General features: G+C 45.4%; 5 protein-coding genes across 5 annotated transcripts; 2 read left to right on the top strand and 3 right to left on the bottom strand.

The window, feature by feature from the left end:
* Positions 1-327: 327 nt before the first annotated feature.
* GL218_02515 (Serine/threonine-protein kinase svkA) lies at positions 328-2439 on the top strand (the record flags this gene model as incomplete). The annotated part of the gene is made up of 4 exons (XM_033579035.1): positions 328-379; positions 457-524; positions 590-757; positions 817-2439. The coding sequence occupies 4 exons, from the start codon at positions 328-330 to the stop codon at positions 2437-2439; spliced, it is 1911 nt and encodes a 636-aa protein (XP_033439381.1).
* A 753-nt stretch (positions 2440-3192) lies between these two features.
* Positions 3193-3843, bottom strand: GL218_02514 (uncharacterized protein; the record flags this gene model as incomplete). Its single annotated transcript, XM_033579034.1, has 1 exon — positions 3193-3843. The coding sequence occupies one exon, from the start codon at positions 3841-3843 to the stop codon at positions 3193-3195; it is 651 nt and encodes a 216-aa protein (XP_033439380.1).
* Positions 3844-5949: 2106 nt separating this feature from the next.
* GL218_02513 (uncharacterized protein) lies at positions 5950-6669 on the bottom strand (the record flags this gene model as incomplete). The annotated part of the gene is made up of 1 exon (XM_033579033.1): positions 5950-6669. The coding sequence occupies one exon, from the start codon at positions 6667-6669 to the stop codon at positions 5950-5952; it is 720 nt and encodes a 239-aa protein (XP_033439388.1).
* A 992-nt stretch (positions 6670-7661) lies between these two features.
* GL218_02512 (uncharacterized protein) lies at positions 7662-9032 on the bottom strand (the record flags this gene model as incomplete). The annotated part of the gene is made up of 1 exon (XM_033579032.1): positions 7662-9032. One exon carries the CDS (start codon positions 9030-9032, stop codon positions 7662-7664), a length of 1371 nt encoding a protein of 456 aa, XP_033439387.1.
* Positions 9033-10500: 1468 nt separating this feature from the next.
* Positions 10501-12229, top strand: GL218_02511 (Anaphase-promoting complex subunit cut9; the record flags this gene model as incomplete). Its single annotated transcript, XM_033579031.1, has 2 exons — positions 10501-10597; positions 10653-12229. The coding sequence occupies 2 exons, from the start codon at positions 10501-10503 to the stop codon at positions 12227-12229; spliced, it is 1674 nt and encodes a 557-aa protein (XP_033439386.1).
* Between the last annotated feature and the right edge of the window lie 5239 nt (positions 12230-17468).

Here is a 17468-nt window from a genome sequence, read left to right as displayed (position 1 = left end):
ATTATCACTTTCTACCAAAGATCCTCCCTGGCACTGGTTTAATTGCCAGCCATCGCAGCTCTTCCCAGGTCTTCCTAGCAACCAGACTTGAATCCCCGTGTTGCTCTTTTTGCTGTTTGTATAATACATTAGCAACCCATCTTCCGCATTGCGCCGTTTGGTGTTAAAGATCCTGTGTTGCTTGGTCTTTAGCTACCTCTCTACCGCTCTAAACTGCGAATCTCTATATTTACTTTCGTTATACTAAGCTTCAACATTTCGCAATCCTACAAGCTATAAGACGAGTTACAAACACTAAAGTCCTAGAGCAGGTGCTCTGCAGGCAACATGGGGTCCGAGGCTATTGCAAGTCATTATCAAGTCCTTGAGGAACTTGGCCGTACGTGTTTACCTCAGTTCTAACCACGCCATAACCTAGCATGGGGACAGTGCGCGCTGACCTTGTATCTCATGTAGGTGGTAGCTTTGGAATAGTATACAAGGGCATTGAGAAAGCAACAGGCGAAGTTGTTGCTATCAAGCACGTAAGTGGCACATTGATCGCAACCCCTGGTACATTAGTGGAAGCTACTAATTCGGATCCTCACAGATTGACCTTGAGTCTACCGATGATGATATTCAAGATATCCAGGCTGAGATCTCAGTCTTGAGTACCTGTGCTAGTTCCTACGTAACGCAGTACAAAGCTAGCTTCTTGCGGGGAACCAAGCTCTGGATTGTCATGGAATATCTTGGAGGTGGATCCTGTCTTGACCTGGTAATTATATCTCGCTACGCTGCGCACGGTTTCTAAATCTGACATATCATTCTTGCTAGCTTAAACCTGAGCCATCAGTCTTTAGTGAGACGCATATTGCTATAATATGTCGCGAACTACTTCGCGGTCTAGAGTACCTCCATACTGAGGGAAAGATCCACAGAGATATCAAGGCTGCCAATATCCTCCTCTCAGAGTCGGGTAAGGTTAAGTTAGCCGACTTTGGTGTCGCAGCTCAACTTACAAACATTAAATCGCAACGTAATACATTTGTCGGCACGCCCTTTTGGATGGCACCCGAAGTCATTCAGCAGGCTGGCTATGACTTTAAAGCTGACATATGGTCTTTGGGAATTACGGCTATTGAAATGGCAAACGGAGAGCCGCCCCACGCTAATCTCCACCCCATGAAGGCTTTGTTTCATATTCCAAAGAACCCACCCCCTAGACTAGAGGGTAATTTCTCAAAAGACTTCAGAGACTTCGTATCACAGTGCCTCATGAAGGACCCGGATCGCCGGCCGTCAGCGAGGGACCTGCTAAAGCATCGATTCGTCAGATCTTCGGGAAAAGTGGAAGCGTTACAGGAGTTGATCGAACGACGACGCAAATATGATGCCACAAAAACCAAGAAGAGAAGCAGAGCTTTCTATCAAGAAACGTTACGAGACTTCTCTCCAAAGGACGAGCAAGATGAATGGGTCTTCGATACAGTCAGGTCTGTTGCTCCTAAACAGCCAACTGTCAAGTCTCGAAAACCATCCTCAATCTTCTCTACTGAAGAAGCATTGCGTAGGATGGACATCAAGGATGCCCCATTGCAACCTTCGTCACCAGCTCCAACCCCGGTCACGATGCGTAAGGCTACAACGCGAAGACGATCCTCTCTGGCACAGATTTCTAATTCTGGATCTGTACGTGGTCCACCAGCCCCTGCAATTAGACGTCCTCTCCAGCCAGATATGTCGTTCGGTAACTCGGGATCGTCACAACGTCTTTTCAGAAGAGTGCCTTCCGACAGTTCCACATCTGGCCAGGTGGCTTCTTCAGACTCGATCCACATACTCTCGGATGAGAATAAGCACCCTGGCGCTGTTGAAGCAACCAGCAAGGAAGCTGTGCTCGGACGGCGCCTATTCTCTAAGGCTGTCGAGCCTACACTTGCAGAGCTGCATGCCCAGACATCGAGTATGGCTAAGCGGGAGGCACTAGGTAAGCTATCTGACGCTCTTGCACTATTAGACTCGGTTGATCCAGAAGGCGCCTACCATCTTTTGCGCAATTTGAACTCTGCTATTTCGCAAGATGCCAAGTTATCCAATGCATTCTTGCAGCAGAATTCAGGGGTTTCCATGAAGGGATCCGATCCCACAACACCACAGGGTACGGGTACGGTGGTTATTAAGAGTCAAACACCAACCAGCCAAAACCAAAGTCCAACAAAGCTTGTCCTGGCGGCTAGCAACCCTCATCTGAAGAGTCACAAAAGACGACAGGGGAGTTTGACAGTGAATGGTGTTGGTAGTCCTGAGAAGAGGGAGAGAGACCCAGAGAAGGTCGCACTACAGGCAAAGTATCCTGGCCGCGATGCTCAGCCAGGTATGGAGCACTGTAAGCAACTCTCTGATGTCTTGTACGGTCGATGGGTAGATGGATTGCGCTTGCGTTGGCCGGGTATCTAGTATGGATGCTAGGAGGCATCACCAACTGGGGAAGCCAAAGTTGCTGAGAGCGAACGTACTTGAGAGCGAACGTACTTAGGAAGTTGATATGGTGTAAGATCAGGATGGGTCTACAGGACTCTAGGGACGTAATTGGACTTAACAGCAAACGACGGCGCAAAATAACGAACAGCTCGCGCTGAACACGGATGAATGGGGAATATGGACATGGCAGCTTGGACTTTGATGCGTTTTCTGCTACTAGGGGATCGGGGATCAGGAGGGCTATAATCTTTCTGCATTTGGGTCCTTTATTCTAACAACTGCTATTCGCATTGCAAGGGGTGTTTGATGCGTTCATGTTTCATGTACATCATTGTAAAAGGTAAATAGGTACAAGGTTCGGATAGGGATAGGCAGTTCAACGGTCAGATAGCTTGGTATCAAATACGAACTATAGTTTAAGAACTCAATCTGACTTAATATTGAGATATAAGATACGAATGTAGTAGGCAAATTTATAAGTCACTTAGCCCCTTTTAGACACTACATATAATCAAGTCACGAAATCTGATTTAGTAAGTGCGATTTTCTGGTATTCACTCTAAACTAATATCTCATATAGAGAACTGTCTTGCAAACTGCTTAAGTACAGTTGCCTCCTTTTTTTTTCTTTTATCTTTTATTGCCCGTATCAGAACAGGCTACATGTGGTGAACCCTTTATGCCATCGCGATAAATTCTCAAAGAGTCTAGACTTTAGATAGTCGACTTTTAAACCGCAAGTGACAGCTTACCAGTGCCGTAGTCAATGTTCCAGACGGGTTGAGAGGTCAAAGAATCCAGAGAACCGAGAGTGTGTGGGCAGGTGGCCTGATTGGCGCCAGCTGCAAGGGTGCACACCTCGTCGTAGCCTTTGGTGCATACCGGGTTGGCGATGTTGTACAGGGCGGTCTTGGTGTTGCCGCAGGTGCCGAAGAAGTTCATGCCGTTGGCAGCAGAAAGAGCAAGGCGGCCCTGGGGTTCCTTGATGAGGTTGGCGCAGTCGGACAAGGGGGCATTCTCCCAAGTGGCGTCGATTCCACCACCGACGGTGGGCGCATCGCGGGCAGATTTGCCGGTGACGAGGTAGTTCCAGGCATCGTAGGAGATGTCGTGAGCACCACCCGAAGTGTCGACCTTGAGTAGATGCACGCTGCGGCCGTTGGCAGAGACTTTGACGCACAGGTTGTCGCAGTCAACGTTGGAGGGCCAGTACGCCACACGGTTGGTGTCGATCTTGCAGCCTAGCACGCCAGCAGATGACGAGTAGCGGTCGTGAGGCGTCACAGAGATGCTGCCGCGAGCCCGAACAGGGGCAGGGATGGTCGAGGCACAGACGGCAACGGCCGAGGCGACGAGGGAGAGTGTCTTGCTGAAGAGCATCTTGGGCAACGATAGTGATGGGTAGTAATAATAGAGAAAGACTGTAGTGAGGACTAAGGAGTGTCTGGGTTGGATGAGTAGTCTGATGGATCTCCGACTGAACAAACGGCTCTACATTGGGGAGAAGCAGATGTTTATATAGAAATATACGGTAGGTGAGGGGATTCCGTCGTAGATGCCTCTGTTATAAAACTACAGCGCTGTTGCCCTCTTTCCGACATTAGAGTCACTAACATTCACTCGAATCACAGTAGATTACCACGATACAGCCTAGCAACGGGAAACAACTACGCCCTTGTACCCAATCAGCGCCCCAATACTGTCGGTACAACGTTCGTACCTGCACATAACCCTTTGTTCACATGGCAAGAAGTAGTTCTAGAAGTGCAATCACGGTACCCTAGGCGGTCCGAGGGTACACCTCTTGACAGGTGTCAGTACAGATTCACTTGAAGTTATTTGCTAGCTAGAGCCTGAATAGCCTCATTAAGATATATGGCAGGCACGGACTAGGAAAGTGCGGCAGGTGCTCTAGCAAAAGATCCCAGTTAAGTACCCTTCGGGGATGCCCGGTCTTTACAACTACGATATTCGCTACAAATGGAATACTTTTTTTTTCTTCTCTGAGATAGGAACAGGAAGGTAAGATAGTTATGGGAAGGATCGTAGCCGTTTTTGAAATGCCGACTTGGATTATCTTTTCTTAATGTACATAGACTTAGACAAGGAGTACCTGGTGAGGGTTTTATTTATTTTTATTTATGTTGACTTATAAATCTAATAACTACCAGCCTACCAGGTACTTAACAGATCTATAGTTATAGTATTAATAGAAAAAGCCTGTAATATTTCTTGCATAAGACACCAGTCCCAAGTGTCTAGGGTCGAAGTAGGGAAGTAGTACAAAGGAGCAACATATCAAAGCCCATATTCGGATCGGTAAGCCGCAAAGAATGGTATTATACTATCACGTTTTGAACTTTATTAATAATATAAAAAGATCTGCGTAATGCAAACAATACCATAGGTTACCAGTTCTTTTCCCATCTACCAACACGTGGTCTAGATCTTGCAGATAATTGCAGGGCTATCCATCTATCTACGGCGCAACACCAAATAAAAGGTACCTTAGGTACATATGTATGTCTATATGTAACTATGTTAATATAGTAGACATAATATGCGCGCATGTTAATATAAGCTTATTTTTCTGCAGCGTGCATCGTTACTTCAAATATATATGTCCTTTCCACAAACATGCCGAGCTGTTTTGTATGTAACGGCGTTAGTTACCCCCTGTCTGCCCTACGTACCTACATACATTAAAAGCACCTAACGCTAGAGGACCCTGTCGATCTCTTTGTTACATCGTACCTACCAGGTGACGTATGTATCTACAGACGGCAGCTTTGTTAGTTGTGAACCTTATCTAAACTCAAATCTTGCAGAGATGGAACCATTGAATAGTCGGAATGGACCGGCCGTCTTAGCTTTCCACTGCAGGAACGGATTCGACAGGGTTAGTTTTTCCGTTATTGCGTTTGATACTTTAATTATTTAACAATTGAAGCTCTTATGCTTCTATCCGATATCAACTTTTCCACTACCTTACCTAAGGTAATCTGTATCTATGTACCACCAGGCCTTCCGAATTCTATTCAAAGGGAAAACGTTTAAACTTCATCTACCTCTAGTCAACTATTTAACTCAATCTTTTACCACATCTTCCCTGCTAATACATGACTAGAGGGATATAATTACGTATCAAATTGCATTTCAAAGGTTCTTCTCATTCTGTTTCCAAACGTCAAGAGTAACAAACTTTTCGGATGCCTCGAAGCAAGTCACCAAACCCAAGATTATATTGTCTAATTCATATCTTGATATTAATGCGTAGCAAACCAGAAATGCAAAATTCTATCCGTCACGCAATCCAAGGTCCTGTATTACCCAAGTTCTATATGAAATGACAGCATCCAGGGTATCTTTTTCCTATGTACTCTTGTGGTACAAACAGCCGCAATAGATGATAATACATCTTTATTCCCGAACCCAGACCCAGATCCAAACCCGAAATAACTTGCTCCATGCCCAATCAAATCCAATCTATCTTTTCAGAGGATGTTCCTTTTCCGCTTTTTCTTTTAACTTGTCCTCTACCTCCCTGCTAATCTCGCCGTCGGCAGGGATACCGTTGTCCACAGGGTACTTTAAGAAACCCTTCTTTTCGACCTCACGGATCTTCTCCATGAATATATCCGCCATCATGAAGTACCCTGAACTAGTAGGGTGAATTTTGTCGTGGCCGATGTCTTCGGGCCTAGGCCGGCGAGGAAGTTCCTGGTCGTAATGCATTTCTGCCAGCGCCACCGGCTTCCCCTCCCGGATTAGATCGGTAGCTGCCTGTCGGATCTGGGCATTGGCGCTCTTCATACACGGCTCGAACTCCATTCTCGGGGTCGTTACGATGGTCGACATGATTACCGTAGCCCGCGGCGAGGCTTCTAGCAGATACTCGACTAGATCGCGCATTCGTGACATGATGTTGGCGGGGTCGTCTTTTTGGAAACAATCGCTGGTACCGACCTGTATAAGCACGAGATTCGGCTGCAAATATGGCACGGACTGCTCTGCGTGTTTGCGAACCTGTCTAATCCGATTTGCGCTATAGCCTTCAACATCGTTGTCGAGAAAGTTGCCGAATCGATTGAAGCCGACGCAGTTGACCGGATTACCCCGTGACGTGAGCTCATCACGAAGATGCTTCCGATATCCTCTATTACCCACCGATTCTTCGCCGCGCGTGACTGATGCACCTAGGAACATGATGCGCAAAGGCGTTCCGCCCGCTATAATGCCATTAGGCGATGGTTCTCCTTTTCCATGGGCGAGGAGATGCCATTGGTACATAACATCAACGTCGACCGTCCGTATGAAGAAAAAGACTATGAAATTTATACATGTTAGTCTAATTGTGGATATGCGGATCTTCGCGTCGCTGGAAACGTACTTATCAATGACAATGCGACTACGGAAGCGCCCACTAACCTATAAATATTCGGCATTGTAACCAGACGGCGACCACGAATAGTTAAAACAGTAGAATACTCGCTCTACAGTCTCGTGAGTGGTTTTCTCATAGTTTATTGATGTCATGATTTCGATTCCACACGTAGGAAATATAATAATCTGACAATATCTTCTATTATTGTTGCCTAGATTTATTTTCCAGTTTCAGATAATTCTACCGTTTCCAAATGCTAATCTTCCCCTTTTTTCGGTAACCAAACCCACGAACAGTCGGCAAAGACGGCACGGGTTGTACTTACGTCACGCACCACACCAACACTTGGCGGTCGCCACAAGTGTAGAGAATCGTCGCCAGTGAGCTAGGGAGCCTCCAATCTCGCCAATAACGAGGCTGCTATACTTGGCCTGCACGTGCGTGATGCGACCCCAGCCCCAAATCCTACATGCTGGTTATTAACGACGTCGTAAAATATCTCCTTTTCTCTCCATGGCTTAGTCGCCCAGCACGGGTTTTATTACTTCGTAATTCGCGGAGACATACGAGGCGTAAATTTCTTGTGCGACCCTGTTCTTACTGCTACTAACGTTAAAAGAGAAAGATCTCCGTAGGAAGGAGATTCTTTTATTATCACTTTCCTGGGCACGAATGTTGGTTGGTATTAGGAGCATTCGTTCTCCTTTCACTACATATCATGTATGAATCTATTGATCCATATTTATCCAAACAATTGGTGTTCGACACTAAAGTCTCACGAATTATCAAAAATACCAAAACTGAACATATATGTTCAATGCGCCCGCCCCGAACGCATGGCTTGGTCTGTTTCATCGTTTACATCCGCAACATCGTCTTCGTAAGTTATAGCCTTACTCGTCAAGAATGGTTGGAGCGTCTCCCCAAAATAGCTGCCTACTACGAACCTGTACTGCACGGTTTCAGCCTCCTTTGCCAAGCCGAGATCCAATAGGAGATCGATAACGTCGTACTTAGCCTTGTCGATCTCCGCGCCGTGGCACTCATAAATCATCCGCCACACATTCTCCTCCGGGGCGGTGGCGGCGAATTGTACGATGCCAGTACAAATTCGGGCGTGCGTTGATACCCAGCGGCCATCTAGCGAACCGGCTGCCATGCAGAATTCAACTGTTGCCTTGGTATTTTTCTCTTCTACATTTTCGTCGCTATAGCAGTTGAAGTTGTATGCGCCAAGCGAGTTAGTATTTATTAGGTTCGCGACTGCGCCGTGGCTGCGACTGCTGAAGAGTTGTATGGCCCCTTGTAGGATATCAGGATGGGTAATAGGCTCCAATGGCTGGCCGGAACGGTGAACTTCGTATGTATTGAAGGGTATAGTTCGTTCCAGAGAAAGGACGATGTTAAGCATGTTACGCGGTAACGTGCGTTTGAACTCGGTCAAGAGTCTTTTTGGTCGCGCTTTATTGATATACTCTTGTATAGGGATGTCTAGCTTGTCAACGGGCTTAGCTTCTGTTTGTTCTGCCTTTTCTCCTTGATCGAGTTGAGCCGTTTCGCGCGGATCTTTGCGCCGTCTATTGTAGTGGCACGAAATAGGATGTATTTGCTGTAGGATTGGGTTACTGGCCCAGCAAACGGCAGCCATTTTTACAAAAGTTGGTAAGGGGACCGAACTGGATCCTGCGCCGACGAGTACGCGCATTCCACAGAATGGCGGGACCGCAGCTCGAAAAGTAGCACGTAGCATGTTGGTGACAGCCTCGACTTCTTTGAAGCTGGCTTCGGCGGCATACATCAGCGGTGACTGGACCTCTAGGTCGACATCCCAAAGGCCCTCGTATTCTGGCCGGGGTCTAGAGTCTTTCTTTACGGTGGCCTTGCCGGATTTGATCTTCCATTCTTGGTACTGACTTAATACGGGATCACCTTCTACGGAGACAACCTCGCCACGGTAAGATTGAGGGAGTTCGGAAAGACAGTTTTTGATTGCATACGATACGCGGCGTATTATCTCAGCTTTCATACCATCCAAGTTGTTGTAACTGTGCATGGTAAAACCCGGGTTCCCTTGGGGCGACATGTCAACTACAGGGGCTAGGCGTGGATCATTGTAGATGCCGACCGGGCGGAGGCTGAAGAAGTATACGGCTTCTAGCTCGACGCTGAAAGTTAGAGGATGCATATCGGCGGGAGAAGTGGTTGTTTAGTCGGATAAGTAACTAGTGTTGGGTGGGAGGGGCTTATAAAGTATTCGATTGGAGATGTTGGTCCTAGTGAGTACCTAGATAGGCTATTTTCATGTATGGATAGCTCCTTTCTTGGGTGTGTTCTGGTATGTTCTGATTTATTAGAAGAAGGGGATATTTAGATATATTAACTTGCTGCGTAAATGGCAAAGGGCTTCACTACCGTAGCTTTGAACTCAACTATAACCATCATAGTGGCTAGACTACAAGTTTATGTTATTATGCGATAGCTTTACTCTGATGAACAATGCCTAAGCTAATAGGCACCAGAGGATAGTACATGAGCATAGTTTTTCTTTGTTCTAAGCTCATTATAATAACATAACGTAATTGCATAGACTAATGGTCGAAGTCACCGCCTGTGCTGTTGTTTGTCATTATATTTAGAGTTCTGCCATGGCATTGCTCGGACTCCTATAGTAAGTTATTCCTTTAGATATCTACTGTGCTAGAGTAAGATAGTTTCAAGTATAGTCTTAGACCTATAGAAAGGATCAAACCACAATGCGAAAGTCTTATCCTAAGCCACCCGACATTCTCCCATTTTGAATCTAAAATGAAGGCTTATAAGCCTGATTAACAATATAGGTCTTTAACAAATGCCAAAAGGTCGTGTTGGTACGACTTAGCTAATACTCCTCCGACCCTCCTAAGAACTGCTTTGACTGCATCCTTATACTATCCTTATGGAGTATTGCTAGGTCCTGGGGTTCGATTCCCTAGACGACTACATATCTTTTTTTTTTTTTTTTCCGAATTTCGAACTTCTACATCACATAAGCCGATAAATTATTACTTTTACGTTTTCGAGATATAATAATAGTAAACTGAATTTTATGTTCAAAATAATAAGGAAGCCTTAGTAGCTAATGTAAATATTCAATTGATAAAGTATAAGTTAGGTACCTAAGGTAAGGTAAAATACGATGCGGCTCAAAAGTATTCGTCGTTGCAGCTGAAGGAGCAGTTACCCTACCCCTAACCCAGCACTACTAGACTACATGTAGTGGAGTTACATAATGTGGCCCTGTTAGGTAGTGCTGGCCCAGCTTCCATTTCTCAGGGTGCATAAGGAGGTACATAAAGAGGTACCTTGGTAATGCAAGCCCCACTACGCGCGAGAAGGTCGAATCTATCCGCCAAACGTCAAATGCACGTGAATAGAAAAGATACAGTACAATACATCAAAAACTCGATTATCTACAACTTCATTTAGTAACGCGATCGTGAAATTTATGAAGCTGAATTGAATGTGCTATTATAGTGCTTAAGGGTTTCTAGAGCGGTTTGCGGTAGGAAGCCCTAAACGCGTCTTCACTTCTCACTAGAATACACCAGGCCAGGGTTCGGACCAAGCTTCACTCAGTTCAATATCTATGAGCCTGCCCAGAGAGTTACAAAATTATGGAAAGCTTCCTTCGAGAATGGAGGCAAGACGCCTTAAATAAAGCACAGTATGAGTCTGCTATTTTCATTGGGGACAAACTTTTGGCATTAACCAGTAGGTTTGATATTTGTTGTTTGTATACGAAGTTCATGCTAAACTTGTCTTGTAGATGACGACAATGACGCGTTTTGGCTGGCCCAAGTTCATTTCGCTACTGGGAACTATACCAGAGCCCAGACCTTCCTATCTAAACAGGACCTTATTTCCCGGAATCCCTCATGTCGATACCTGGCCGCTCACTGCTTCATTAAACAATCTCGGTTTGATGAAGCTCTTGTGGTGCTTGGTGAACGAAATCCTACACACTTGATTTCTAATCCTGCAACTAAGCGCAAAATTCAGCACACGGGTACACGTACTGCCTCTCATCATGGAAGAGGCGCCACCAAAGCTCACGAGCGCAGAGATGGGCTATCAGAAGAAGAAGCAGCTAACAAACGCTTCGAAGCTGCTATGTGCTTTCTACGAGGTATATGCTATGCCAAGCAGAACGCATTCGATCGGGCGAAGGAGTGTTATAAAGATGCTGTTCGCATCGACGTCCAATGCTTCGAGGCATTTCAACAGCTAATGAAGAATTCACTTATGTCTCCCGATGAGGAATGGCAGTTTTTGGAGTCTCTGGATTTCGATGCTATTAATGTCTCTGGAGACTCATCTTCCTCTCAGGAGGCTGCCGAATTTACGAAGATGCTCTACACTACCCGACTCTCCAAGTACAGGAACCCAGCATCTTTCACAACTGCTTGCGAGACTCTATCTACACACTATAACCTCGCCTCAAACCCTGACCTGCTACTTGCCCGAGCAGATTTACTATACACTCAATGCAGATACAAAGACGCGCTTGCAATTACCGAGTCTGTGCTTCAAGAAGACAAATACAATTTCAGCATATATCCCTTACACTTAGCCTGCTTGTACGAACTCAGGATGAAAAACGTACTCTTCCTAATCTCGCACGACCTCGCCGACACACATCCGGAAGAACCCTGCACATGGCTTGCCGTTGGCATTTACTACTTCGCCATCGACAAGATCGCCGAAGCCAGGCGCTACTTTAGTAAAGCTAGCATGATGGATCCGCACTTCGGGCCGGCCTGGATCGGATTCGCGCATACGTTCGCGGCCGAGGGCGAGCACGACCAGGCTATATCGGCGTACTCTACCGCGGCACGGCTATTTATGGGTACGCATCTGCCCCAGGTGTTCCTGGGGATGCAGAACCACGCGCTCAATAACATGACTCTGGCCGACGAATTCCTCAAGACGGCCTACGGTCTCTGCAAGACAGACCCGTTACTGCTCAACGAGATGGGTGTTGTTTATTACCATCAAGACCGACCTCAGGACGCTGCCACGCTCTTCCTAAAGGCTCTCGAAGTCGCAGAGGACATCGACTCGGAACCTAATGCTTGGATCTCAGCACGCATTAACCTGGCACATGCATACCGTCGCGCCAAGCGCTACGAAGAGGCGCTAGATCAGTTCGACGAGGTCTTAAGACAGGGCGGCAAAGACGCGGCTATATTCGCGGCGAAGGGCTTGATATACATGGAGCAAGGAGGGAAGTTCGACCTGGCTGTCGAAGTGCTGCACCAGGCGCTCGCCATCCACCCCCAAGACCCCATCGCGACGGAATTATTAAACAAGGCGTTGGACGAGACGGCTAGTCTGTTACCTTGACATTGCATGTAGCGGCGTGGTGAGGCCGGTCTGAATAACTTATGAGAGCAGTGATGAGTAATACCTACCTACATAGGTAGTCTTTGTAGGCTGCGAAGATGTCTCGGATGAGAATGACTAATGCTATGCTTATGCCGTCTTATGCTCTCTACCATTACTTCTTTGTCTGGACGACGTCTTTCCTTTTTTGAAAATTTAGATGGCGTGCGTTGCTGACCGCCTATGTATGTATATGATCTGTCGGCCCGTGTCTAGATAATGTATGTATGTACCTTGCATGAGAGGCTTGCTGGCTTGCTGGCTTGCTGTAGGAGGTAGGTAACTCATCGATCGTGGCGTAGCATGGCGCATCTGCCCGAGCTGACGGATCGACTTATTTTGAAGATTGTAATTTAATTATAGTTGGCGCGTCCATTTCTCGTCGGTTATTTAGGTATGCATATCTTAGGCATGTATGTAACCGTGATTGAATGAGTGGCTTATTGTTTTATGTTTTATGTCTTATGTCACTTTCCAAATCCCGAATTGTTATTTCTATCTAGGTAACTGGTGTAGTGTATTTCTTAGGAATTGAGCGTGTGCCCTTATGTATTGCGCGTCACGTTAATTACCATGCCCTTGCGCCTTGATCGATACGTGATAATGATTATCATTAAATTTTTATTTTTTTTAAATTCCCCCCTAAGCCCGCGGACAGGGAGACGGAAGAGCGGTCAAGGTAAAGGAAATAATTGCTCGGCCAATATAACATAGAGCTCGGGTAAGTTGTAATATGTACATACTTATATATTGATAAAATTGGTGAGATGATGATGATGGCTGGCTGATATGTCGCGATTGCTTCGACCGTGCCATCTTACGGCGACGATGTCGGCTTTGTTGGCTGGTGGTCACAATTTGGGCTATTTGTATGTATATATGTAGGTATGTATGTACCTATCACATTGTGCCTTAGGTACCTAACCTATATAAACTTACATACCGTAGTAGCTAACTAAACTACCTAGTCATGAAGTCATTAGATCATCGTTATGCTTTCCGTCGCCTGTTATACCCCCTAAAATTAGGAGGCCCAGATCTTAGTTGACGGTATATGTATTGGGGGGACCCTAATTATCGCTGTATGTGCTACATTGCACATACATAGGGTAGGTATATATATACATATATACATGCTGCCATGTGGGAAGGCCGGGGTTACAATTCCTCTGTTCATTAATATGTAACGCTAGGTAGCCCGAGCCGTTTTTGCGCCGCGTGGGGGCGAGCAAACCCGGCCTTGCTGATCTGTTGTTGATCACCTCCGAGTCCGGACTGGAAGTGAATCGTATGTATGTAGGACTCGATTCAAGATAAGTTCAAGATTACCTAGGGTTTCGAGCGTGGTATCCTCGTTAGGCCTCAAAACGGCATCTTCTTAGGAGCGAGAAGCCGGGAAGTGATGTGGTCGTTAAGGCCGATTAAAGTAATATGTAGGTTAGGCATTTTTCTTCGCCCGCAACGTGTTCTTGGGACGTTGGTGGGCCATCGTCGCATCGGCAGCCAAGCAAGCAAGGGAGAGAACAACGATCTCAGATAAAGGGGTTCATTCCTTGCGTGATTGCGTCGAAGCTACCTACAGACCTAATGGTCAATCGTCAGCGGTACTGGTAAATAATTGACCCAATATTATCTGCCTTGCAAATCCCGCTTGGGTTTGCTTGTCATGAATATGTGTTTTAGCCTAGCTTGTCGTATTGACGAAAGTAGGCTTCTACATCTACTATAGTAGTGAAAGTTTGTGCCATGTGAAAGATAGCATGGGTTATCCTAGCATCCTCTATTTATGTAATGAATACATTTTTAAAGTTGATTTTTACGTAGCAACTTGAGGTTGTGGATAGAGAGAAAAAGGGGACCTAGCGTGATATCGATCAGCACTCTATTTATCCTATACACTAGTGGCTGAGTGGTAAGTAGTTCTTTAGTATATTAGGTAGTTAGTTATACATATAACTATATGATGTTAAACATGCGGGATCTGATGGAAGCTATGTATTCATCACATTGTTTATTACGACTTCATCCTTCGTCTCGGTTTAAGTATCCCCACAGAAGTATTCTTCATATGGGGATAATGGGGGATTGGTGGGGATTCTCATCCTACCTAACCGTCCCAAGAAATGGAGTTGCGGGAGTGATCCGCGGCGGGGCCGGTCTTCATCTTATGAGACTTTCGTTCGCTCGTCACGCCCTGACCGAATCTTTTCTGTGCACGTTACATAGTAAAGACCCTCTTCTATGTAGTTACTGCGTAGTAAAAAGGGCCGGCCCGTTGTGCAGTCATTTCCATAGGTTCCGCACAGAAGGAACTGGACTCAATTGCTACATATGTCACAGTAGGTAGCAGTTGTTGGGGCTTTTACTCATTATTCAAGGGGCTCGCTTAGTTACGGGACTTACCGTAGCCGTTCGAAAATGCCTCGATTTTATCAAAAGTGAGGCGTCCATGTTTTCACCACGCCGCGTCTCACAATTTGCTTCAAGGTTAGATTCCTGAGTAGATATGTAATGTATGGAGGTACTTGAGTAGATTTAAACTGCGATGATAGATCGAGTAAATATAGATTAAATATGTACCTATATGCATAGTAATACGACTGCATGGAGGAAGCAGATAGGATTTTCGGGTAAAAGAATGGTCATTTTACGTGCACTAACCTGCCGAATTCGGATGCCCCGGAACACGATCACAACTGTTGTTTATGATAGTATCATGATTGAATATTTATGGGGGGCTGAGTTAGTAAAATACTATCTACGACCTATTGGGAGTTTTACTGGTCTGATAATACAGAGTTATGAACGATATCGAACGGAGTAGTAGTAGAGATCTAAGTGTGTCTTGTAAACATAGTATAATTGAGGACTGGTTACACCAGACAAAAGTCGAACACCAGGAAGGTTTCGGCGCTGATATGCGTGATCTATATGCAAGGAGTCGAAGTCTTCGCGAAATTGCCACTTTATCGGTGAAGAGGCAATGTCGTCTTGTCGGCCGAAGGCGGAGAGAGAAGGTATAAAAAAAGACGATTAGGAGGCTCAGAATCTGCAGTAAGATAAGATGATGAGATGAGATGAGATAATCCGTAGTGTAACTTAAGGATTGTTGTTGGCGGCGGTCATACTCATAAGGCAGGAGAATATGTATTCTTGGGCGTCGACGTTGCAATAAACCGACTGCTACATTACCATCTTAATTGTATCTCATGTACTCTTTACGAATAGATTTGAAAACTCGTCGTATTCGTTAAAGAAATGAGAGTCCAGCCAAATTCAACTTTTGATACCACACAAGTAGAACTCTCCATGCGTTTGACACGCCTGAGTCTCCTCTAAAGGGGTTAGCGGAAAGACCGAATCTACATACCAAAAACATTAAATATTAAAAATACCCCTAATTCATTCCACGCATTTTATAGCCTTTTTTTCACGATCGTAAACAAAAAGTATATTGATGTGCATCTTTTTGCATACGCCACCGGACCCGACATTTGTCAATTGGGTATGGAGGTATGGTAGTTAACACCGTTTAAAAAAAATGCTGTGTGGCTGGGCCTGGAATGTCGAATTTTATTAATCGTTAAAGGTATTAAGAAAGAAAAAAAGAAAAAAAAAAGACCCCTTCAAAACGTAAATCCCAACGAATAGCGGGGTATGCCCCTTTTGAGTGCGGGGACTAGGAAGGTACTACTATGGGATGTATCCCGATCATTCGAACTTACTCTCGATGAGCTTCTTCTTATAATACCCCTGATCCTTGCTGGGGATCGCTTTTTAAGACGTCGGTTATCTGCCCATGTCAAATCGACCGTCATATGACCAAAATAAGCTATTATGCATCTTTTTACTTTTTCAATATGTCATATTTTCTTCTTGTCCCCTTTCCCACCACCTTCACCTCTAAATGCGAACCATCGGTCAAGACTTTGAACCCTTAAAAAGGTAATTAGTATATCCACCCCTGAGCTTAGCAGAATCGAGGATTGCCTGTCGATCCAGTATATATGCTTCTAGAACAATAGAAGAAAACTGTAAAAGTGGATTTTCTCTAGTCTCGTCTCTGCACTCGACATACATCCGCGGTCAACCCTATCCACTGAAGACACATCTGTTCGGATTATGGTGCATATCTACTGCATATACATATAAATGGTAGTGTCAAGTGATCCACACGGTTTACCAACACGTACATGCACAACACATGGGCATCAACTAGCTGCAGAGAGCTGATTGACCAGTCGTCCAATAGAATAGTGAGACCCCTGTGCTGGCAAACTTTGCCTGTTAAATCGGGGTCAAAGCGTGCAGACAACTAGTAAGTGCCCAGCGCTGCCAGCCTACTTTAATAGGGCCAAAATATCCCGTAAACGACCAGCGAAGAACGAACCCCTTATACTATCCTCCAATAGAAGCAACGAATTCTTTGTTGTTGATATTTAGTTGTGATGGCCCTATGGCCGCAGCAGCTGCGGCCATCATCATAAACGTGATCGGTGATTGGAACTAGCGGTGGCTAATGCCCCTTTCTACTAGATCGTCCCGGGTTCTTGGATTATTTACAATTCTTCGGATATATGTTGTGTCCAACTTGGACCGCCTCCACCTTCATTCTCGTATACTAGACCCCATCCCCATGGATTCGTGAATCATAATACATACATACAGGCCGCTTGGTATTCTGCCAAGAGAGAGAGAGAGAGAGAAATATGTAGATAAACTATGATCCCACAGGAGTGTGTATTCAGAAAATAAGGGTTTAGACACGACGATCCGATGAGTAGCGTGTCGGGAATCGCACATAGCGCCTGTATTCGCAAATGATTCTCCTTATGGGTTAAACTAATATTTAACTAACTACATAACTAGTAGTAAATGTTATTTACACAGTAGAACCCATACCTAAATTGACTAGTCCGTTATGACTTAGACAATTACGACTTAGTCAAGAATGGAGGTAGTTGTCCGGTCGAAGCTGACCTTACTACTTATAGATAACTTACCTAATCCATCATTACCCTCCGCAAAATCACTTAAGCACTTAAGCAGGCTTGCAGGTCTTGGGCGAAACACGTAACCAGGTTCCCTGTACCTGAATCCTTCGCTCTTTCTGAAACTATCTAGCCTGCTGTGTAGTGTGGTTCCAAGGATGCCGATTAACAACCGTGATTGGAGGCTAAGAGCCGCCTCTGTTACCGAG

Source organism: Daldinia childiae (genome assembly GCF_008694065.1).
Source record: "Daldinia childiae strain JS-1345 chromosome Unknown Scaffold2, whole genome shotgun sequence".
NCBI lineage: Eukaryota > Fungi > Ascomycota > Sordariomycetes > Xylariales > Hypoxylaceae > Daldinia > Daldinia childiae.
This window is presented reverse-complemented; position numbering and strand designations above follow the sequence as displayed.